General features: G+C 42.0%; 2 protein-coding genes across 10 annotated transcripts in view; one reads left to right on the top strand and one right to left on the bottom strand.

The window, feature by feature from the left end:
- The window catches only part of LOC139991369 (uncharacterized), a 130,463-nt gene extending 112,138 nt beyond the window's left edge, over nucleotides 1-18,325 (top strand). For 2 of the 3 annotated variants that reach the window (XM_072011365.1, XM_072011367.1), the window contains exons 3-6: nucleotides 15,233-15,356; nucleotides 15,435-15,585; nucleotides 15,961-16,177; nucleotides 17,405-18,325. In XM_072011365.1, coding sequence (XP_071867466.1) covers nucleotides 15,233-15,356; nucleotides 15,435-15,585; nucleotides 15,961-16,177; nucleotides 17,405-17,531 — 619 coding nt within the window. In that variant the 3' untranslated portion in view covers nucleotides 17,532-18,325. Of the gene's footprint in view, nucleotides 1-13,924; nucleotides 14,280-15,232; nucleotides 15,357-15,434; nucleotides 15,586-15,960; nucleotides 16,178-17,404 lie in introns of those variants that run through there. The other variant, XM_072011364.1, reaches the window with a different exon arrangement.
- Rhea (Talin_middle and talin-RS domain-containing protein rhea) overlaps nucleotides 1-24,281 on the bottom strand; it is a 157,235-nt gene that overhangs the window by 22,792 nt on the left and 110,162 nt on the right. The window lies entirely within an intron of this gene.

Raw genomic sequence — 24,281 nt, 5'->3', positions numbered from 1 at the left:
AAATTTCCCTTTTCTCCCTATTCTCGATCGACCCCTACTCTACCCTCGCATAGACTCTCTCGCTTTCTTTTTTCCATTCTTCTCCTTTCTTTTTCTTCCTTTTATTACGTCGTGTCTCTTTCTCATTTATTATCCCGCCCTGTTCTCTCGCATGCTCGTATCGCGACAGTTCTCTCGTATATTTTGTTATATTTCGTTTGTCTGGCCTCGCAAGCCCTTTCCTTCATTATCGCCTTTTCCTATCTACTCTTATAATAATAATTTTATCGCATATGTTATTACATGTATCATACAATACGTATTATCTATATTAAATAAGTACGTCTACGATGATAATATAACTCTATACGTTTTCAACTTGTTTCGCGTTCTAAATTTCACGTTTCTTCAAAACTCCGTCTGTTTGCACTTAAAAATTCGGATTTACCTCTCCTTTCTTCTTTTCCTTCTCATTCTTCTTTATTTCTTCGGTATATAAAGTTTTCTTATGTCTCGTAGCAAACTTTTTCCCTCTCTTGTTTCTTTCGTGTAACTTCGTAGTTCTCTCTTGGTCTTTTTTATTTTTCTACGTCTTCCCTATACGTTTGCAGCTCATTCTATATTTTCACGCCATTTACTTTTCTTTTCAAACTCATTATTTCATGTTCTACCGTTCTATCTCGTCGAATATCTCCCCTCTTATCTCGATCATTCTCCTTTTCATGTTTCCACTTTCTTCTTCTCTGTCTTCTTCCTATCGCGTCAAATTTGTTCCGTTCTGCTCTCTCTCTCTCTCTCTTTCTGTCTATCTGTCTGTCTGTCTGTCTGTCTCGGTTCGTGCATTCTTCCTCGCCTTCTATCACGCAAAAACCCTTTCTTCCCTTGCCGCGGTTCTTGTCTCGTTAAATTCCATCGTCTCGTCCTTTCGGCCACCCTTTCGCGTTCCTTCTCTGTTCTCCTTGGCAGGCTTCCCTCTCTGTTTTCTGCCCTGTTCACCCGTGTCTCCCGAGGGAGTGCCAGGAAGCGGCGCTATTAGCTGGCGTAACTCTAGCCTTGTCCGTCCGAGGATAATTGCGCGGGCTAATGGTTCCTTTTTTTCCTGTTCGCCTCGGAGCATCGACCAGGTAAAAAGACGTCTTGCGACCTAGGAATTTAAACACGCGCCACGAGGGAGGTCTGACCACGATATCCTTTCGTTACTGGCTCCGGAAGGGCTTCCTCTTTTGCGTACGATCACGGAATTCGAAAACAGATGCCCGGTATTCCCGGCGTATCGCGGTTCGTTTCCCTTTAATTGGCCAGCGGACTGCTGGTTGCGCCTCGTGCTTGCGGAAGAACAATCTCCAACGAGACGGTCTGAATTCTCTCACGGATGTCCTTTTACCAAGTCGTCCCTTCTTCTCGCTAGACGATTCCCTTCTTTGTTTTATTTTATCCACGCCTATGTCATTTACCACTTCGATTGCTCGATGCGATAGGAGAAATTGGGCTGATTACACGGAAAAGGGCACGTCTCGCCGATTTCAATGACCACGAGTTATGTTGTCATGTAATTGGCGAAATTGGAAAATATTCCGTTGACTGTAATCGTTCCATACCTTAACGTAACGGTGTTTCGCTTGAAATGTTCAAATTCGTCGTTAAAATTAAATAAGATATTGAAATGTAAATCGACCAACGAATTTATACGTCGATTCTCCCATAGCAGCAAAAGCTGGAAAATCGTATTTGTGATACATATCACGAACTAATGAGATCGTACAATTCCGCAACACTGCAAACCCGATATTTCAAGTGGCGCAGCAACAATCGGGTCCGCTATATTTTTATAAATACAACGCGAAACTGTCGCGACGTACTATTCTCGCATTAAATAATTAGCCCGACGGGTGCGTGTAAATAATTAATTTGGTCGCGTTTCTGAATGAACGTTAATTAAAACGGCAGAGAGGAGTGCGGCGAAACGGTCGGGTCTGGAATTTTCAACGGTGCCATCGGAAGTCGAGCAGTCGTTATCGTTTCACCGAAAACACTTGGCAAATAATTATCCATTTTTAAGCTACGCGGAATATGCGATTCCGAGCGCATGATAAAATTTTAATGAAACGTTAGCGCGACCGGCAAATTTCAATTATTAACGAAGGACTATTCGTTAACGGATGGAGAGACCGCTTCCAATGGGTTTTCTTGACAACGAAGATCGTATTAGTGCAAAATTACGGGCAAAAGACGAGATAAACGTGATAAAAGAGTAGAAGCTAGATACTACTTGTCGATACATCTAGTACATCGTTGAAGTACCAACGAAATAAATAAACGCGGGCGAGGTACGACGCGTAAGTAAATTTGCTATTTTATTATGACCCTTCTTAAGTTGAAAGCTCGTTAGAAATAAGTATAAAGGCTAAAAAGAAAATAACGCGGCATTCGATTACACGGGTTATTCGGAAGAAAAATAAGAAACGTGAAAGTAGAATGGGGCAATCTTCGGACGAGCATTCTCTCTCAGTGGTCTTGCATTACCACGAACCTCCGGATTATGGGAAGTCTCTGATTGGAGTTCCATAGGTACACGGAACGGTGTCGCGGAACCCGCCCAAAACCGGTAGCCGTATTACCATACAGATTGCCGTCGACTGTTATACTCACCGAACCGGGGAATCTATGAATCCGACTAATCATAAACGTACAACTAACCGAGGCTAATCTGCCGCGCGGCAATTCGGAATTTTACTGTCAGACCGAAATACGACCGGCATTCGAACGGCGAACGGGGAATGTTTTGAAGGCATCCCTGGAATATTACGATACGGTTAAGATCCGGGCATTGGGCTTGAAATGGTCCTGGGACAACCACCGCTGGATTTATCGACGAATTACAACGAACGGTATAGGCGTGTCGACGTTCATCGATGTACGCGATTATTCCTCGTGTACGGCAGGTGTTTCGATGCTTAATTCACCATAGAAAAATAATGAAAAAAGTTCAGGACGACTCTCTGCGAAAAAAATATACTTACGCGTAAAAGTTTCGGGTCGTTTATTCGATGAAAATTTTCAGAAAAAGTTCTCCTGCCGGGGTATCTTTTATCAAAATATTTAAAAAGTTAGATCCCTGACAATTGTTAAACATCGAACGTTGTGCTTTCGACGATCCATTTACTCAGACGTCACAACGCGTTTACTATAAAATAGAGACAGAAATGTAACATTAAAAGAAGACGTAAAATGAAGGAACAGAGAGAAAAAGGCGATCAAATATTAAATTGGCAATGTCTGCCTTGTTCTCCCCTTGTGACGACACGGTTGCTTGCCGAGGGTCGGCCATAACCCTCGGACATAACCGAGGAAATCACTTGGAAAATCCTCGATGAATTCACAATGAACCGGCGGTTGGTACAACACGTTCATCCGTCACGACACCCCGGAGAATTTCTCTTTTTCCAACCTGCGTCCGCTCTCCAATCCTGCCTCTGTCCTTTTCATTTTCCTCTCGGCAGTCTAATTTTTTCTAATGCAAACTCTCCCTTTTTACATACTCGCGCCTCGACCATCGTCTTACCACTCTTTACCCTCTAACTAGTTTCTACGCTAGTCCATTTTGCGATCTTCCGTTTCCAGCTCATAGCGTCTCTTCCTTTTTACTTCCTCTCTTTTTTTTTTTTTCTTTTTTGATTAAACGCGATAAGCAGTCGGAGTTGTAATTTCGAGGAAAACAGTTTTGAATAGAAAATTAAGAGCTTTCCGGGATATTATTCGTTCTACTATGAAAATTACTCGATGAAATTTGGCATTCGAAGTATCTACAGAGAGAAAAAACGTTGCAAAAAAATCGAATAATAATGCAACTTTTTTTATGAACGTCGTCGTAGTCGAATAGATCGGTGAGAGCTTCGGCAATATCGAAATTGCAGCTACTTTCGTGATCGAAATTCGTTCCCTTTTCATCGCTTGACAATACGCAAAAATTCACGCTTCGACGATCGGTTATTTCAGACGAGCACTTGCATCGTCGAATACAGGGTTTCTATTTTCTAAAAGGACGAGGCTAACCACGGGATAAGGACAATTCGGTTCAGTTCTGTTTCTTTCCAGCGATTGTTTTCGTTCGTGTTCGTATTCCTGTAATTATAACATTTTTACAGCCTACGAAATGTCTTAAAAGCGTTAAATAAGTATTTGTCTACGATGTTCTTCTATCACAGACTATGTCCGATGTAATATTTCGGCAGATCTCGAAGAATCCTAAGAAATTCGACGAATTAATCATAGAACGTTCGGTTCGACGTTTCCTTAAATATTCTTATTTCAGCGGGCGCAATCGATTTCGCATTCTATCTTTCGTACGTTTCGTCGCTAACGTTCCTCCGGTCGTTTTCCATTCTCCTTCCACCCTTTCTTTTTCACTTTCTTGCTCGTAGGAATGATGTCGTTAATCACCGGCTATTTTAATACGATCTCCCCTTCGTGTTCGCTCTCGATCGGACGCATTATATTTAGTGGGCGATCACGTGCACCGGTCTCGGCGCACCTTTAAAATGCATAATGTCGAACGGTAATAAGAAAATCCATTGTCGGGGCGAAACTGTGCATAATGACGTAGGAAATTAAACGAAATCTTTCATTCGCGTGATCGTGATAAATTTTCTTAAAAGACTGCGAGCAGAATACCTCTTCTTTTTCTATCTTTTTAAATTATTTTTTTCCACCAAAGATCAACGTTATAATCGATATTATTCGGTTATTGTACAGATAATTTTGATGTCGTGGACGTGCCAGAGCATGTTGGAAAGGAAGTACAAATATTAACCATAAGAACGATGGCGGAATCACTTTTAGAATTAAAGATAGTAATCCCGTGTTTCAAGCAGAACATTTTTTGCATATAATATTCTTTTTCTAATCGATGGTTATAATTTTTCGTTATAATTGGCAATTCAAAAACTATCACGTAATTTCTATAAAAAATTCGTTCGATTTCAGTATATGTAATTTTATGATCGATGATTATAGCAATTTGGAATTTCTAGTCGCCGGTGTATATAGGTACTACATTTCGTTGCTACATTTTCAAACGTCGCTTCGGGTTATCAACGATTGTTGCACGTCCGTTCGATATCGCTTTTCGATTCCCTACCAAACCATCGAAACAACAGCGGCAGCAACGCAACACCGATAAACATCCTGCAACTCCATCGAGTCTCTCGACGTTCGTTCCACGTAACGCCAATCTCCGTTTCCATTGCACTGACCGGAATTCGCGTCGAATACAGGAAGTCGGGCGTAGAAACGCTCGAAAAACCGAACACTTACGTAACTTTTACGTTGTTCGGTGTAATCGCCGCTGGTGAAAGCTCGTGAGCTCCGTGGAAGCATAACCGTCCCGTTTATGAAACGTTTCACGGCGTAGATTTACGCCGATCGTGGCTTGAGAGACGAAGGGCGACACGCAAATTGAACGAACGTTTAGCGACGCTTCGTCGAGCGTGGCCGGCTGCAGGGTCATGTCAATATTTAAATTAATCCTCGGCCAGCGTGGCCAACTATGCCGTTAAGTTATATTCTCTTCGGCGTGGCGAGAACCTCTCGTCGCGATCTCTTCTCTTCGCTCCGACGACCACCGAGTTTCTCTCCTACCCTCCTCCCTCGGTTCTATTAATCCTGCCTTCGTTGGCTTCCTGTTCGACCCGCGTGCCTCTGCTTTCGTCGTTTTTTCTCGAGAGTCAGCTTCGAATAACTCGCTACGAAACAGCCGACCGATTCCTATTCCTATATTTTACTCTCCGTTGACAAGCAAAATTTCATCCACGAATTCTACTTCGATTACGGAAGACTTCACATATTTATATTTCAGTCTCTCTCGTCGCACTTTGCATTTCCACTCGCTACACTTTTTTTTATATTTCTTCCACGCATCTCTTCCGAAACTTTTAATTTCTTCCTACCTTTTCTCGTCTCGCCATTCGCTTCTTTGATTTCTTTCTCTCATCATACTTTTTCTTTATTTCATTGTTTTCTCCCATCCTTGCTTTCTCTTATTTCTTCCCCGCCCTTTCGCTGTCGTTACTTTTGCTCCTTTCATATTTGTCCTACTGTACAAAATAATCCAATAAAGATCGAAAAGAAACGAGATATAAGTAAGAAAGGGCTGTCATCTTCTAGAAGCAGTTGAAAGGAAAATAAACGACGATTTTTATTTATTTTTATAATTGTTACAAAACTTGGGATCTTGTATACATGTGTATCAGCTGTAGTACATCATCTCGACTTCCCTTTTCGTTACTTTAGTTTCTCATTCTCGTTTCTGCTCTTTTCACGTTCGTGTCCCGTTCATATTCTGAATTTTTCAACTATTTCCAATCCCCACGTCTCCTCTCGTTCCTTTTAATCTTCCTACCGCCGTCTCCCCCTCGTCCTCCGATTCCCTTTCGCTCTTCCAAGATTCTGTCTTTTCCCAATGTCTCAGCCGTTTCAATACCCATGGGATCATCTTTCCTCTCTCGTTCCGAGACATCGTCTTTCTCCCCGTGGCTTAATTTTGGAAGCGATTAACACAGCCCGCGAACCAAACCCCCGTTTCTGCCCTTATTGAACGTAACCCCGACCTACCATCTTTTAGGAGAATCGAGTTATGAAAACGATCGTCTCGGATTAAGCGAGAAGTTTCACGTGGCGTCACATATATTTTCCACGAAATATATCTTTTAGTTCTGTAGCTATGCAGAATGGTCGCTCCAACGCGATGTACGATCTTTCGCTCATTCGTGGTCACGCGATAAAACATCGCTTTGATATTTTATTCCGATATTATATATTTTTAACGATAACGAGCATATACGATAAAGATCTTCGTGTTTACGTATAATATAAATTTATACGCTTTTCCTGTTTCAATTAAAATTGGCTTTCTTTCGAACTAACGAGGATTCGTTTCTCTATAATTTATCACGCGGTTCGCGTACCGATGAACGTTTCTCCATTCGATCCAATTTCATTTTTCCTCTATTTTTTAACAATCCGCAGAAATCGCTGACCGAGCGAATTGGAGATTTTTCTGGTCTACTTCGTCTTCGTTGATGGACAAAGCGATAGGACAGTTCGAATTTCGTCGTCGTCCCCGTAGTAATTCCATATGGGTGCGCGCGCGCACGCCAGAGAGGGACTTCTGCCAATCGAGTTCTGTCCGACTCTCGAATCGAATTACGTCCCAACGCGGTCGTAGTTTTTCCCGATCGTGCATTTATTTATCGGGGAGAAGCATCCGTTCGGTGTCGTGGCAAATTTCGCCCACGAAGCCAACCAGTTGGAAAAAAGAGGCACCGTTCTTCCGACGCGTTCCGGGAGAACATTAATTTCTTCGTTACTTCCCTATTTCCTGTACGTTGAGATTTTCCTATCTCACGTGCGCTCGGCTCGTTGCAAGTCAGTGTACAGCAATATTTGGTCTAATTAACGATTGATCTTTGTTCGACCGAGCTAATTATTAGGTCGTTTAATAATTTAATCAATGTTAGAGTTCGACACGCGTTATTTTATACGCTTGGTCGTAGTAAACTTATCGGGAGATTTTAACGCGAAAACAGGAAATTGGTATAAACGCTATATAAATATTCTTAACCCTAACAGTGGTACGACGTACTTGTTGCCTGCGGGCTATCAACACGATTAGCTTAACACCATCGACGACATGATAAGTCGAGGCGCAGGAAATTAGAAGATAACTTACTAAAACTGCTTTCCGATCGATTCTTGTCAGCCTAAGGCTATTTGCGACGAAGCCGTTTCGTTGGAAAAAGACCCGCCCATTATGCGTTATTTCGCTTCAAATAACTGCGAGAAACTAGCAGCGCGAAATAACTTTACTGCTACTAACTTTGACCGGTTTTACGATTGTCAAGTTCATTCGCGCTCCATTTACAAAAATATTTTTTCTCTTTAACTGAAATTTTTCACCTGCAGCTAGATTTCGGTTCGTTCCTCTCAACATCGTTCGGCATCCTCTGTTTTCCCAAACTCTCGACACCCCTTTCATCCGCTCTCGGAGCGTAACAGTTAAATCCTCGTAATAGCGTTGCTCGTTCCGGTTGCAGCTTCTTCTCGTCGGTGCGCGAGTCACCTCCTACCGTCCCTCTAAAACACTCGACCTTCGTGAACTTTTGGAAAGCCAGACTAACAGGCTCACCCAATTAAACACAGGCCAGAAATCGTTGCCAAAATTCGAGTTGCTTCAACGTCGACCCCTTAATTCCCCGCTCCTCTCGCGTGTCCGTGGAGAAGGAAAAATCGTTCGCCTCGATCATCCCTTCACTCCTCTCCCCACTCCCTATCGAACGCAAGCTGTACAGACTATACGGAGGATTTTTTTTTCTTTTTTGAAAACTGCCTGGCCGCTGCTGCGTGCAACTTGTACGGACTATTTTAGCCAGCTGCGTTCGGTTCGATGTTGTACCGCGTCTATTGATCGGAGCTCAGAGAAGCATAGAGTTACAGGCCAGTGGCGTCGGCCTTTTCACCCCCTGCCGCCAACCCCTAACGTTCCATCGTTCTCTCCCTCTCTCAGTCGACTATCTACTTCTCTTTCTGGTCACTTCTCAGCCTAGCACGCTCTGTCTATTAGTTTCTCTGTTTCGCTATCTCCGTTATATATATATATATAACGTGTGTGTATATATATATATATTTGTATGTGTGTGTATATACATATGTATAGATATTTCTCGCTCTCTCGTTCCGTCGCAGTGGCGAGGACTGCACTATCCGAATTCCATTTCCGTCCAATTACGATTCATCCCCGTTTCAAAGCGGCAGTCACGCTGCGTTCATCTGTGACGCGCGGTCGTCAAAAACGAACGTTTGTCACCCTCGTGCTCGTCATCACCGTCACCCTCTTGGCCGACTATTTTTCGATGACGAATGCTCGACTCTTACCGCTCGATTCGAAGGAACGTTCATCGCCGTCGCTAATGGCTGCGCGTCGATTCGAGGATCACGACTAATCGAGGGATGGTTCTTCGACCCTCTTTCGCGATTATTCTCGACTCTCTCCCGAAAGGAACAATAGGAACGAGGTGGTAAGGTTCCATTCCGAGACAGGTGTCGTTTAAGATCGAACGAATGGAAGGAAGGGAAAGATCTTGGGGGTACTCGTTATCTTTTATCCCTCGACGACAGAACTTTCCGATCAGGCTGGAATATCGATCGTTGATCGCGCAAGGTTGGAAACAAAACTGAAAGAAATTCCACTCGGACAAAGAGAAAAACAGAGACAAGAATATTATAGGCTTTATTCCGTCGGTTATCGCGTCAAACATAAAGAAAGAAACTGTTTATATATTCAAAGTTCGAAATTTCAAGATGCACGCGTGCAAATCGATCGATGATCGTCGAATTTGTAAAAAAAATTGTCACCCGAATTTCAATTATTCGCGAGAGGGAAGTCCATCGATATATTTCCCTCTCGGCCTGTTGAATTTCGGTCTTTTCACTCGATGATCATTTTTCGAAAAGCGAAGCGCGAAATGTATGCGCATTCTGATGTTTTCCGGATCGGACTTGGATGCATGCATGCCACGAGCAAACAAAATCAACAATGCGATGTAAACGAGTTTCCACGACGAACAATTTCACCACTGCGAATCGACATTATCCCATGAAACGTTGATTACGTTAACTGTATGTAACTTAAAGTTGTATATTCGAATTATTATATTTTTTAGACTTATATACTGACAACTTACGATTGTTTCCTGCACGCGCGCCTATAAGCGTCTGGCTTTCGCAGGCAATTAATCAAAAGATTCAATCACGGTAATTAAGAAAACATAATTTCTACGTTGCATTGTATCCGATATGCGTTGATATCCAATTTCAATTAAATCCTTCGCGCGAGCCTTCATCTAGCCAACGTACGCGTTATAAATTTTTAGGCTGCTTCCCTTTCGCGTTTCATATACCAAACCAGTCTCCACTCGAAACAATAAGATCCAATGCCGAGAAGAATCGAACGATCCTCCGTTCTTTCTCCTTTTTTTTTATCTTTCATTCTGTTTACGCCAATTTATCGATGATATATCGTCGGACCCAATCATCCAATTAAGCGCCCACGCCTCTGCTTGCGTCTTTACCGAAAAAGTAAGTTGTTGATTGGCCGCCTACACGTATCGACCGATCGTAGCATAGTAGTGTGGCCGCATTATCGATAATACAACGACGCATTATCGATGAGCAGGTTTCGTTGATTTCCGGTGAATTATCGCCAACCACGATCGCCTATTTTGGTGCTTGTCCAGAAGCGAATCGTAATTGCGTTCTAGTACGTACTTCGTTCCTGAATTAAGTCGTGAAATTGCTAAAAAAAGTTCACAATCGTGGAACGAGCCAAAGAAGGAACGACGAGAGATATTTTCGGTGCGACTGATTTTCATCGATTCGTTTTGCAAATTATTCTCGACCGTGCACAGTTAGCAGCGCCGAGCGCCATGTAATCTTCGGCCAAAGATCTGGCGAAACGCGAAAAAGTAACGTAAACGATAGTAAAATTGATTGGGTTTTGGTGGAAATCGAATGCATCGGGCGACAACAGGAAAATGAAATTGCGCGAAAGCGAAATACAGTCGTGGAAGGATTGGGTTGCAGCTGGCTAACGGCACAATCGTGTTTCTGTCTTGCTGTAACCGTAAACGATCGTCGCTCAAGCAACGAGCAATTGACGTCCGGCTTCGCGACAATTTCCACCTGATGCCGATACATATTCGTTTTTAGTTGGATTATGCTGACCGCGTTACGGTCGTTTGCCCTGGTAATCCGGTGTGCCCTTTGCCAATACCGACTGGGAATTTGCGAGCGCTCCGATCGATAATAATTGATTCGAGATTACCAAATCGGCCGTGCCGCCCCAGTTCGTGATTGGGGAACAGATGCGCGCCACGTTCGATCGAATCCAGCAGAAAAAATCGTGTTAAGTGCTCGTCGCGTGGAAATTACGGGGTGAGTAACCATCGCTTCGCGCTTCGTCGCGAACCAATTGATCGACTAAGTTAGTTTTATGTCCAGATTGTTTCCAGATTGTTCCGAAAGTTACAAAGCGTCGCGACGGTCGTTACAAACGCAAATTTCGTTTCTAACTGAAGTAAAAGATGACAAATTGAAATAAAATTTCCCGGTACGATATTCGCAGGACCGATATTATCGTCGAACCACGATCCCCTATCCACGATAGATATCGTTGTGGACGTTAAGCGATTCAATGGCGAACGAACAGAGCGTTACAGATTTCGGGCAACGTTGGCTGTTTTCGCTGTTTCGAATCGTTGCGAGACGCAGTCATTAAATCGAAACGCGGCCGCATAATACGGCAGCAATTTAGTTTCGCGGCGAAGTTTATTGCACATCTTGCGTCGTGCACCGCGAAACGCACCGGTAACAGATGGTCGTTGTGGATACCGAGTGTTACCATAAATCATTATTAGCCTGAATGCAATAAGAATAGTCTTCGTGCATAATGAATTCCATTAGACCGGCTGTGACTCGACGATTTCGCAAATCGAACATTTCCGAATTAATGCCCGTGGCACGTTCGCGATCTTTTCGTTTGTAGGATTTCCTATTAATTATAACAAAATTGTAATATCGCGCGTTTAATTTATAGTTGCGGCAGAAAATTAATAATATCGTGATTAATTATTTGGTTATCGTTGATAATTTATCGGTTCTTTCTGGTAGTGATACAATACAATGGCGCCTTTTAATTTTCGCACGAATCATGTAATATCAAATATGGTACGCGGCATAAAACGGCATAAGTAATCCGATTTTCGCAATTCTCCTCTCTTTAAGTACATTCGTCATCTTAAGCGTCACTCGTAACTTCAAAGGACTTTGCGAGACTTAGGACTCTTGATTCTTAAGCGAAGAGCCTCTGCAACGGCACAATGCAGTCGAGTACTTTCATCCACGCACGTTTATTCCATTTCATTAACGCCAGATTTAACGATTGATCGGCTCGATCTCCAGCAGCAATGGCTCGATGAATCGCGATCTTGTTCACGGCAATTACCGCGCCGATAATTAGTGCAAATCGATGCATCTCGCCGCTTTGTCGCAGTCAGTCGCCGGAATATCCTGCCAGAAGCCGAGGCTCTCTTGATTTCAATTCAAATGAAGCTTCGGAACGTGCGATTCGCACGTTTCTCCTCCTCCTCCTCCTCCTCCTCCTCTCTCTCTCTCTCTCTCTCTCTCTCTGTTTCTCACATCTTTTGCCAAACACCCTCTCGCTCTGTACATGCTCTGCCTCGTGTACATGCTTGTTTGCATCTTTGTGTACCAGCTTGGCACCATTGTCGCTAGAGAGATCGATGAAGCCGTATTAATTGGCGCTTTCGGTTTCCATCTTATTGTTGCTCGGCTTAAATGAAATTTCAATCGACTCGACGATCGGTCTCGGCAGCATTCGGACGACGATTTGTTTAAACGAATGTCGGATGATCTTAAGCGTTGCTAGAATCATCGATTCGAGTGAAAACTACGAAACGATGGGTCTTTGGGTAAGTGGATGTTACAAGGAGATTAAGTGGAACGAAGGTTAAGCAGAGCGAAAGAATGTAAAAGTTCTAGTACGGAAGCGTTTCGTTCGAGAAGCTGTCTCGTGATTAAATATACAGAAAATTTACCGTATCGATGTAAAGTTGATCATTGTATCTTAAACTCGAAGAGCGTGTAACGAACCACTTCTGTTAATTTCTGTCTTTCATTCGGCTGATCTTCGCGTTAGTTACAAGCACTCCAAGTTTCGCTAAAGTTCGTAATAAAGTTTAACAAGAGTTCGAGAGTTTCATAAGTTCAGAATTCGCAAGTTCGGAAAAGTTCGAGTATGATTATAACGTTTTTGGTACCGATGGTTGGCAAAGTTCGATTACCGAGAATCAAAATACATCTGGTTCAAGAAAAATAGTCACGGTTAATTACCGACTCTATCGTTCGAAATATTGCTAAACGCGAATAGAAATGAAAATTTGGAACGCGCAGCCAGAAATTCCATCTTACGCTTAAAATGGTTTCTTGCGCTAGCTAGGGGATATTTATCGACGTATTTTCTATACGATAGAAGGTCATTAAAAAAAGTGTATGGGAGGTGGATGGAAGTAATGCATCATCATTTAGTTAATGATGCATGCAAAAATTGATTTAAACGTGTCGGGCGCGTACATACGTATATTCCATGGTAGGTGTTAAATGACATGTCACGCACTCTACCATAAACAGCCAGAATATTTGATTAATAGAACAACGCTGTTTCACGATAAATTAACTAATTTCGATATATGCAAACATATATACTGTATCGCTTCTTCCATAATTAATAATAACGTAGGTAATAGCTCTGCCCACGGTATCTAAAGCGTCTTGAAGATAATTAGCCTTGATCCGAGTTAACACTGTCCCCTATTTCTTTAACTTAATCAACTACAACTTTTTATCGCATCGTTTATCCTCGTTTGTTTGCTACGATACAGAGAACGTTAGTTCGGTAGTTAAAATTATTGCCCCTCTGTTAGTTTAATTATGCTTTGGTATATAATATAGGTTGGTAGTTCTAGTACTAAACTTTGTTATAACTTTGGTACGTTCCCCCCGCTCATCGCGCGCGCGATACTTCGTCTCTATTTTATCTATATTTATTCTGGTTGCTCTACTTTCAAACATCCGGTCAACCTTTCTCTATCTCCACCCCGGAACGTCTCTCCTCTCTTCGATTTCGCGTCACTCTTTATTAAATTCGCATCCTCGAAAGAAAAACGTCTCGACCATCCATCAAACTTCATCCGTCGACGCTTAACGACTCCCTTTTTCGAACCAGCCCAATTTAAGATCGCCGCAGGATCGTGGGCAGAACGATCGACGATTAGCGATCATAGAGCTTGCGCTCTGTATAAAAGGAGCGTATCGATGCGTAACTGTTCGACAGTGCGTCGAGAACGTGTCTCGCAAGGAGTCGATCTCGCGTAACGGGTTACGTTCGATCGCGAGCCAGCCGATCCCACCTTCTACGCCCTATAAAAGATGTCTCAGAGAGGACAGGATGGCAGTGCCACGTGCGAAAACGACATGTCCGCGTCGAAAAATAGCTCTCTGTCCCGATTGAATCAGGATAGTCGACGGGACTCCGGTGACTGGCAGGATCAGGACACCGATTCCGAGATCAGCGAGACCGACTTCCTCACCAAGGGTGCCTTTTTGTTGACACCGAGCCACGAGCTCAGCATCGAGAAGGCAGCCACTATATGCGAGAAGATGAATTTTCGGTGAGGTTCACGCAGATTCCTTTTTATTGGCGTAATCGTTAGCTTTTCTTCTACAATCGTATACGAAGCTGTGGTAGAAATTTGTTTATCGAAAGTTTTGGTGGACACGTTGCGATTTCCCTTTCCAGTTAGGATATTTCAAGTTTCCAAACGATATTTTACAGCACTTTTAACGATCAGAATGTCTTAAATTTAAGCGTTTTTAAAGTTTTCGGAATAGAAACGACTTTCGTAACTTCAAGTTGCGAAGTTTTACATTTCTAAAACTAGAGGATTTTGGACTTTTCATGGGTCGCGACTTTTTAATTTTCGATTTATAAAACTACTACGCATGGCTTTTTAGGAGTTCGATTAAGAACCAATCTCGAAAAGGTAAACCTTAATTTTTACTAATTCAATTGGATCTTATCGAATACGTTACTTCGTTGTTTAATAGCATTTCGATGTATCTGTTGGGTAATATCGACAAATAAAGCTGCGACTTCATTACGCGATAAATTTTCGTTTCACGTAAAGGTTTATAAGCGTACGCTATCGGTAAAATGGTATATCGTACTGTTTGAAATGTCTCTAATGATTCGGCACACGTAAATCACAACAGATAGGAGGGCGAAGAGAGTCTGTCGTTAATTCTGAACGGAGACAAACCAGTACGACGACGATTTAATTGAAATTCTCGTTGCCTTCGACGTTTCCATTTCGATGGATGACCAATTGATTAATTTATTAAATTTAATCGATCCATTAAATTGTTTGGAGATACAATCGTACGGGGGTGGAATAAACCGAGTAGCCGTGAAAATTGTAATAAAAGATCGGCTAGCAGAAAGCCAGCTGGTAGCAGAATTACGCGAAATGGGCAATTCGAGAAAAACGGGAGACGAAGAGCAGGCGGAGAGCGGAAGAGGAAAGAGAGATAGAAGATAAAGCGTGGTTGTCGTTTTGCATTACAGTGGCGCGTTCTCCTTGACGAAAACGGCCACCGGTATACTCTTCAAGTTCAGCAACATCGACGATTTTCAGGCGGTCTACAAAAAGGGCTTCCACAAAGTCACCGGGGCACGCTTCTACAAGAAGGTACTTATCTTTCGGTACACAAAGGGCCCTCCTCTTCAGAACGCCTCTAAATACGACGTTTCGTATTCATGAACGTAGGTCGCTATACCCTGCAGACCGGCGAAGACGTTCACCGTCTACGTTTTGGACGTACCTGAAGAATTACCCGAGGAGGATATTAGACACGCTCTCTACAAGTACCGGTCTATAGTCGAAATTACGCGGCTACCTCTCAACACGGGCACTGTTCGTGAGTATTTTCCACCATATCATCGTCGCTATGCTCGTCGTCACGATACGACGATATGTCGGATCTTTCGAAATTTTTCGTCCCACAGATTTACGTACGTGCACAATATCGTCGATTTATCATATCGGATCGATTTGTTGGATCGTGAATACTTTTCGAGTCGGTTTCGGATATCGATTCTGTCGACTTTCATATCGGTCGGAACGCGCAAAGAAGCGCCCGTACAACGATACGGAAATCACGGGCTTAACGCAATCAATTACATTAATTCCAGGCGTTTGCCTGGATCGGTCCTGATCGAATTAATTTCCCCTCTTTCATCGGTCATTTCCCAAACCGCGTGCCCGCTGACCCGGTGTCTGCTTTGCGAATTAGTGAAAGCGATCAACGACAAGTTGAAAAGCGACGCTCACAGCCAGAATGAGCCTGCGACGATTTACACGGGGCCACCCGTTATAAGGGTTACCCTGGCCAGCGTGGAAGAGACCTCGACGCTGCTCAGCCGTGGACTGGATTTTTATGGAGCCACATATTTCCCCACCGAAACTCCCCATCCAGCTGCTCAGCCCCTGGCCAAATACAAAAACAACAGGTGGGAAACGAATGTGTGTGCTTGCATATGCTCGCGATACGCTTTCCCGCGTCATTCCAAATCAATTTCAGTTTATCGGAGTTGTCGCTTTTCGCTCCCTTGTTTCCGCTCTCACCCGATTAATTTTCTTTCTGTGTTGGTGCTTTTAATTGGCCCTTTGATTCATTACACGCCGCATCGTCCGCTCGCCAATCACGCCCTTTCTTGTTTCAGATATCGAATATATTTGTATAAAGTTTATCCAGTTGCAATTGGGTAATTCAAATTTCCTCGCGCGTTGTTACGGTGAAAATGAACAAAATTACTATGTACGTCGATAGAAACAGAAATTAACGAATTAACCATTTTCTTTAGTACGTCCGGCGATCTAATTTATTCGTTGCTCTTAAAGAGCAATCGATCGTTCGACCGAGTAACGCGATTAACATTAAAACCCATTCACCAATTAAATCAGACTTTATGCATGCAGATAGCAGACGTTAATCCGCCAAACGTCAATTATCGTGTCTGGTACGTTTCATCAAAGACGACGATACTTCGGAACGGCGTTGTTCGCGAGTTTAGCCGTTTATCAGACCCGAGATTATTAGGTCGGCGGAAAATAGACAATCGTATCGCCTGGTGGAATACGCGTCGCGCTTATGGAATCATAAAAGCAACGCTTTAGCTATTCCATTCTAAAGCGTAAATCGGAAATGCCGAAAATAACCACGGCATCGAAATCTCCGCTTGTTTCTGCTCGAAGAGAGACAAAGCGACCGCGTATCGTTGAAACTGAAAACGGATATCTAAGTTTCAGTCTAAACTTGGTTCGTTCAACTATATATCCTCCGTCGCTTTTACGTCGAAATAATAACTACGATGTCCTATAGACTCTGTAGCGTAGAAGTATGGTTGGATAAGCTCGATTTCGTGTAGTCGCGTTTCTTCAAAAAGTCCATCGAACGTTTAACGTCTTTGCCTGCCTTATATAATGTTATATATTGCCTATATTTAATCCGCACTTACTAAAACACGGCACGTTCTACCTTTGATTGAAACTTGCCGAGCTTGTCTTACAGCGCTATGCACTATACACTGTCCAATTAATCAAACTAAATCATTATTCTGCCAATCCGAAGTTTAACGTTACTAGCACGAAAGCTAGTAGAGTTCTTACTGGCCGGAAAGTAATAAAAATCGAATATGAAGCGGTTCGTTTTTCAACAAGACCCGCCATCGTTTCAGATGGCTCGAGCTGGCAGCCGTCGGTGCTGGACAAAGAGTCAGGGATCTGCTTCCGGTCTTCGACAACGCTGGCTTCAACAAATTACCACCCCCGGCCAGCCGGCTGATAAAACCACAAAAAAACTGACACGTTCCTCGACTTCTTTCATCCCCTCTTCGAAATTCCACGCAACTGCCGTGTTCGCCACCTCCGACCTTGAGTTTTATCGCATTTTAGATAGGAACGTCGAAGATCGGTTTCAGGGGATCGAGAATGCGTTAAAGGAAATCGGAAATTCTTTGTTGCACCGTAACATAATCGCGTCTGTGTAATACTTTTGTTAACCGAATTCCTTCATAGTGTGATAGAACGACGAAGAAGGCTAAAGGGAACGTACTAACAAACTATTTCTTTAATTCGTGAAGTTAGATGTAAAAATTTGTAACATCGGCTGCTCCTACCTAACGAGTTTTAACAATTCGGTTATGATTTCTACGGAGACGAACAATTACTCGTTCTAACATTAAAATTAAGTAATTTTCAGAAAACAGAATTGATCGGTGTTTGGTTTCTGATTGGGCGTTATAGTACAGCGTTACGGTATCGTATTCCATGCTTTGTCCAATTTTCTCTCGTACTACACTGTGAGAAGGTTAACAATTTGCTCGATAGGTTGACTCGGTAATCCACCAGGTAGAACGATTCCTATGCAAAATCCTTTTTAAAATACATTTTGAACAGTTTGAAGAAACGGGATTTTACCATTTATCATTTCGCTGATGGTGAAAATGTATTTATCACGGTGATTTGTGCCTGAACCTGAAGAGAACGGTGAATGCTGTGGAATAGCGAATAAAACTAAATATTGAAAAAAGATATGTCTTAAAAGATAAGCTTTTATCCAATTTTTATTCATATTGTAATAAAGACTTAAACTGATATTACGTTTATTAACCTCGGCCATACCTCTGATCAAAGAGATTCTAGAATAAAGAAGACCATTTCATGTTTATTCTATGAAAGCTTTTATACAAGTTATTGATATTTATAGAGATCGTTCTATCTGGCTCTTCCTAAAATGTTCCTATTTATATGTATTTCTTCCGTATGTGCAAGAATAATATTTAATTGCAATAACGAATCGCTGTTCCTATTTAAGTTATGTATTACGATTCATAAAAATGATTGTTCTTTCGTTAAAGAGATTTGGCTCAGTCTCTGACAAACTGAAATAATATTTGAATATAGAATATTCTAACACGCAACATTGTTATTTAATACCTTAGCAACGAGGAATCAATTTCTTGACACTGTATTAACGAAGATAATTTTACATTGTATAGGAAATATTAAAATGTTGAAGTCACGCAAAAAGACGCTATTTAATCGCACAAAACCCGAACCGTTTAACTGACTGTTTATCGTTGTAGAATGCTAAAGAACAAGAAAGAATTCAATAGATTTTCGGTGTTTTCGATTGTACTGTTCCGAGGCTCGGAAGAGTAATAATAGGAAATAGCTTTCATGGAAGGTAATGATCGATAAAAACGGAAAATAGAAAAATTGGATATCCGGTGAAAAAAAGGAATCGCAGAAAAGCGAAGCATTTGCGAAAACAGATAGCATAAACATAAAATAGCCCTGGAAACGAGCAAAGGATAAAAGGAAGCGGCCATAAAGAAAAGAATGAAACATATCCATCGACGTAAATGTGAAAAGATGAAGAAAACTGAAAAGAAAAATGACTCGATGAAAGAAGTAAGTATCCGTAGGAGTAAAAAAACGATAAAGAAAAAGGAATAATAACCAGCAAGAGTGGGAGGAGAAACTTGATATCCATTGCAAGGAAGATCGACGATTAAAAGCAAAAACGATCAGAAAACGAAGACAATCGTGAGAGCTAACTGTAAGAATAAAAGAAATTATGTAGTAGCTATAGAATTAAAGAATAGAAGAGAAGAAAATCGACGGTCGTAACGATCGTGAAAGAGTATTATAGCGAGACAACGTATGGAATCGGTTAAAAGAAGGACTCGAAGATAAAGAAGAAAACGGAATAGAGAAAAACCGGCACTAGCGTCAGGAACAAAAGAAAGGAGTGGCTACGGAAGTGTAGAACAGCTGGCACGGCGGGTTGACGAGGCACAATAACGATAAATGTAAAGTTTGCGTACGCATCGTTAGTACCATTGCCAGGCCCGCAATAATCGTTGCTGCCAGAGAATACGACCTAGCTCTCGGGGCTTACTAACTACTAATTGTTACCAACTTAGCGAAACGAAGAATTCTACGGCCGCGTGCGACCGACTCTTCGCGCGTTACTTCGCCAGATTAAAGAAATTTTACGTCCAGCAGCGTTCTGCCCTCAAGACGAAACGCCTCGCGTTTGCCCTTACCTTTCACGATGATAATTGCCACGAACATTCTGCAACGGCTCGAATTTCGCTATTATGTTCGTTTAGTCGACTGCCTGACCCCCTAAGACTTAAAGGGAGCTCGTCAGAATTTTCTCAACGAGTAGCTGGTGGTTACTTTTTAGAATAGTTATTTTTTTTTTTTTTTTACCGGACTAACGATAGACTTTTGTAATTCAAAATCTTTTCGTACGACGATTTGCTAACTAATATCGATGATTCGGCAAGTGACAAGAATCGTAATTTGCAAGGAATAAAAGATATCGTATTTAACGAATCCACGAATTACGTTCTTACGATGATTATAGAAGAAATTTCTTCGGAGTTTTTTATAAGAGAACGGTGTTATATTAGCAAGTTTTAATAGGCTCGTGTAAGAACGATGTAATAATTACTTAAGCACTCGTTAAGTAACAAAGTACTTAAGAATCGCGAGTTCGAACGAGAAAGCGACCCGATTATATACATTACATAATTTTACGTTAATCTTCTGTTTGCGGCGTTACGTTAAACGCTTCAAAGTATTAAAACTGGCTTACCCCTTGGGGTTTTCTCTATCCGCGTAATTTTACTTTGTATCGGGGCTGCAGTTGAAAAAGTTCAGTGACTGTGCGCTCAGATACGCACAACGCGAATCAGATTTGTATTTATTCTTACGTTTCTACGAACATAAATTTCATTCGCATTAATGGAACGAAAAAGAAAGAACGAACAAAGTCTTTGTTCGGTCGTTCGTTTCTTCGTTCGTTCAATCGCCTATCGATCGAAAAATTCACAAAACAAAGCGTTGCATCGTGACAAGAGATCGGATACATAATAATTTTGGTAATACGTGGTCACGGTACCTATGAATATGGATAATATTTGATGGAACAATTAGGCGGAAGTTCGGCCGACGAAACTCGAGTTTGCGCAACCTCGCGGAATTATAAGATATACTCGTCATTATCGTTTGCCAGACCCTTTCGCGTTTCTGCGACCTCTGAGCGTACAGTCGAACCGAGAGAGCGGAAATTAAACGTGCACCGTGTCTAGCTTACACGAGGGATCGAAAGGTGGCGGATGGCAAAAGGGCGAAGGAAAATCGAATTGTAGAACAGAAGAAATCCTTCAGGAGCAAGATATACGGAAAAAGGAGAAAAAAATGAAAAGTTGCGATGAAAATAGTAAGAAGAGACAAGCGGTGTTCGGACAAGGAAGAGCGAAGTAAAAAAGAGAAATATAAAGATACGCGATAGGAGAGAATCAAAAGAACGCCATTAGGGGATGTTCCGAGATTGTTTCGCTTAGCACTCTGTTAACCTTATTTCCCGCGAAGATGCGTGAGAGGACAAGTGTTCAAAAACAGTGTGTGTAATTTATCACCAAATTTATCCATAAAATACGCTTTACGTTAAATATTTAAAAGTAAAAATGTTCGTAGAAATGAACGATCGACGTTAATTATTACACGCTTTGTATCATCAGATATTAATTTATCTCTGTATTCAATCGTTGATTATCAAAAGTAATTAAATCTTAAATTTACATAAATGTAGTGATCGAGCGAATGCAAATTACCGTGTAGATGTTATTACGAGGATATGTAATGATTGTACAGCGTCAAAAAACGACAATCGTAGGAAACGTAAATTGAATACAGCTGAACGAGGTCTGTGCTGCAATAATCTGCTACGATTCGTAACGAACATCGTCGTTTTACTTGTCTGTTCGCAAATATTCCTATGCGCGTTAAAATTCATTTAACTAGTTCAACTAGATCAATCCCCGTGCCTTTCTCCAAACGATCGACAAAAATTCGCTTGATGGATCAGTATCGCCTCGATAAATATTTCCTACTTTGTCTGAAACTAGCACCTGGCAGACATACGTTCAAACAGACCAACGTGAAAGGGAGACCTAAACAAAGCACCATAGAGAGAATTCTCTGTAAATTGTAAATCCTGTGCGCGAATCTCAGCACGGATCGATGAACGCAAAGATGTCGGGCATCACGTGGAGCCGATTAAAAATGTATGCACGGTGCTTGTGTTAAGTAGGCAGATACTCTCGGGCTGGCAGTCCTTTAGGCTGGAGGATGACGCGTAGGTGGTATGGCGAGGGAATGACAAGGGCGAGGTTGAAAGGATGCTTACGGGTAGGAAGGCTCGAATATTGCAAGCGAACTCGTAAGAGCGGAACAGAGAAGGTGAACGCCTGGTAAGCACCTCTGAAGGGCCATCCTCGGCGAGCTTGCGTTCCTAATCGCATCGAAGTCATCCATATTATTACGGGTTCGTGCATGCAACCGGTCGAGAGGAGAGTAGGCTAGAAGGCCAGATGATTTCCCGTCCAATCGAACGACGTCGAAAAGATCGAACCTAGCGACGATGTTCCTTTAATCTTTTTACTTTCTTCCTGTTTTTTTTTCTTCTCTCTTTTTCTTCGATGATTCTTTTTGTTGCCTTTTTTCAAAAGTCTGGCTTTTTTCGTCTTTGTTCCTTCGGCGATGATGGAGGAAAGTGCTTTTAAAGATGTACAGGATAGGGAAGAGAAGTGCGAACTAGCGATTCTAGAAGTGGCGTTAAATAAAATTATGGAGGGGAAAAGTTCAGACGACGATGAAGAAATGAAAGAATAAAGAGGAACTTGGAGGTTGATCGTTCAACGAATATGTAAAGAAGAGAAACGTTATTCCTTTTTAGAGTTCGCGTTAAAAAAGACTACCTCTTTTATGTTTTTTATGTAAAATATAATATTAACTACATACATAATCACAAACATTAATACATACGTACCTTTACTACCGCAATTTTCACACTAATTACATCGAGTCTCGTAAAAATGTCGAAACTTCTCAGCTATTCGAGACTCGAGAGCCACTTGGGAATGCGGCTCGTTTATCATGAAATTTCCGAAATGCCTGACATTCGAAACTATTCTAGGCTAACACCTAGACCTCGAAATATTCTAAACTATACGATGAAACACGAAAGATGTCCACAGCGTTGCCTTTTATTCTTTCAATGGGATAATCTATGAAACCCTTTCCCGTTGTTATTGCCCCCTCGTTATTATCGCCTCAAACTCATTTCCCCGCCCTTCCGAAATTATCAGCCGCAATTTCCACGATATCGCCGATCGCCGATCTTTGACAGCAACGGACAGATCGTGATAGCAGTTCGCCCGATAGAGGAATCACATTCTCAGAAGGGTTTACTAATTATCCTGTTAGGGATAAAACTAATTACTCTGTTGGGTAAAACTTTAAATCCTTGGACATCGAATTAGAACCGATTCAAAATTTTCTATTTATTTTCGTAATTTGTATCTTTTTCAGCCATCTTGCACCAGATATCTGATAATTAACAGATCGAATACATTTTATCGATTTGCTCGATGCTCTTCGTTTTATAAAACGAGGGAGACTCAAAATTACGGAATCGTCGTGTAACCACCGTAGATACAAATTACGACCCGATAATACGAATAGCGGCTGAGAATCCGTTAACGAGTTCCTTTGACGAATTAAGAAAGGCGTTCGAAATGAAAATTCAAGAAGCCAGGCAGACCAAATAGAAAGCAGATACAGGGCAAAGGGAAATAGCAAATAGATTCTCCGCGAGGATTTCTACGGAACGAGGCTTGTCGTCGTTAAAACCAGTACTCACGACGAAAGTCCAAGTTGAGGGTAGTTCGTACGGAGTTTAATTAGCAACTCCACACGGAGCTTCCTACCGGGCAATCTATCTACAGTGTCCAATACCCCAGTGCTCCCCGTGCCATCGTTGCTCGACTAATTAAACAAATATGGAACGCTCTAAGGAAACGCGTGCTCTTTCGGAAACCGTGCCAGTAGTTTCGCCTGGAGAAACTTCCACCGGAAGGCACTTTTGGCAAATTCCGTTTCCCCTATAACGATAAATCCGATTAATTTCTCTATTTGTTTAACCTTCTCGTAACTATATGATTTCAAAGTTACGTATCCACGTATCCATCTTCTTTACAAATTTCGCTTTCCAATTTTCACGTCGTGTGAAAAATTCTTATCTTCTATGGAACTGCAAATCGCTTTCCTATTTATTTTTCGATGTTGAATGGCAAGTTGCTTGTCGGCCAAGAGGAAAGCTCGTCCAAGACAAAATCCTCTCCCACTTTTCGCCTTTCCTTTCCTCTCGCCGTTGACTATTCTCGAGACACGGTCGCTCGGACCTTCAGTTTCTTTCCTTTCGAGGAATCTTCGGCTTTAAAGCGCGACACTCGGCTGCGTGACTTGGATGTTTAGCCAAGGAAAGTTCGGGGTTCGACGATTCTTCCTATTCCTTGTCACGCGAACTCGAGAATTCGCGGAACAATGCGATTTCGTTTCGTTCTAGGACAATTTGGGGAACTTCGAGGATGCAAGCGTTTTTCTTTCTTTCCTTCTTTGTTTTGTTTCTCGAGGCTGAATGGAGGTAGAAATCTCTTTGCGAAGCTAAGTTGGCGTTGATTGCAGCGAAAGTTG

Source organism: Bombus fervidus, chromosome 10 (assembly GCF_041682495.2).
Source record: "Bombus fervidus isolate BK054 chromosome 10, iyBomFerv1, whole genome shotgun sequence".
NCBI lineage: Eukaryota > Metazoa > Arthropoda > Insecta > Hymenoptera > Apidae > Bombus > Bombus fervidus.
This window is presented reverse-complemented; position numbering and strand designations above follow the sequence as displayed.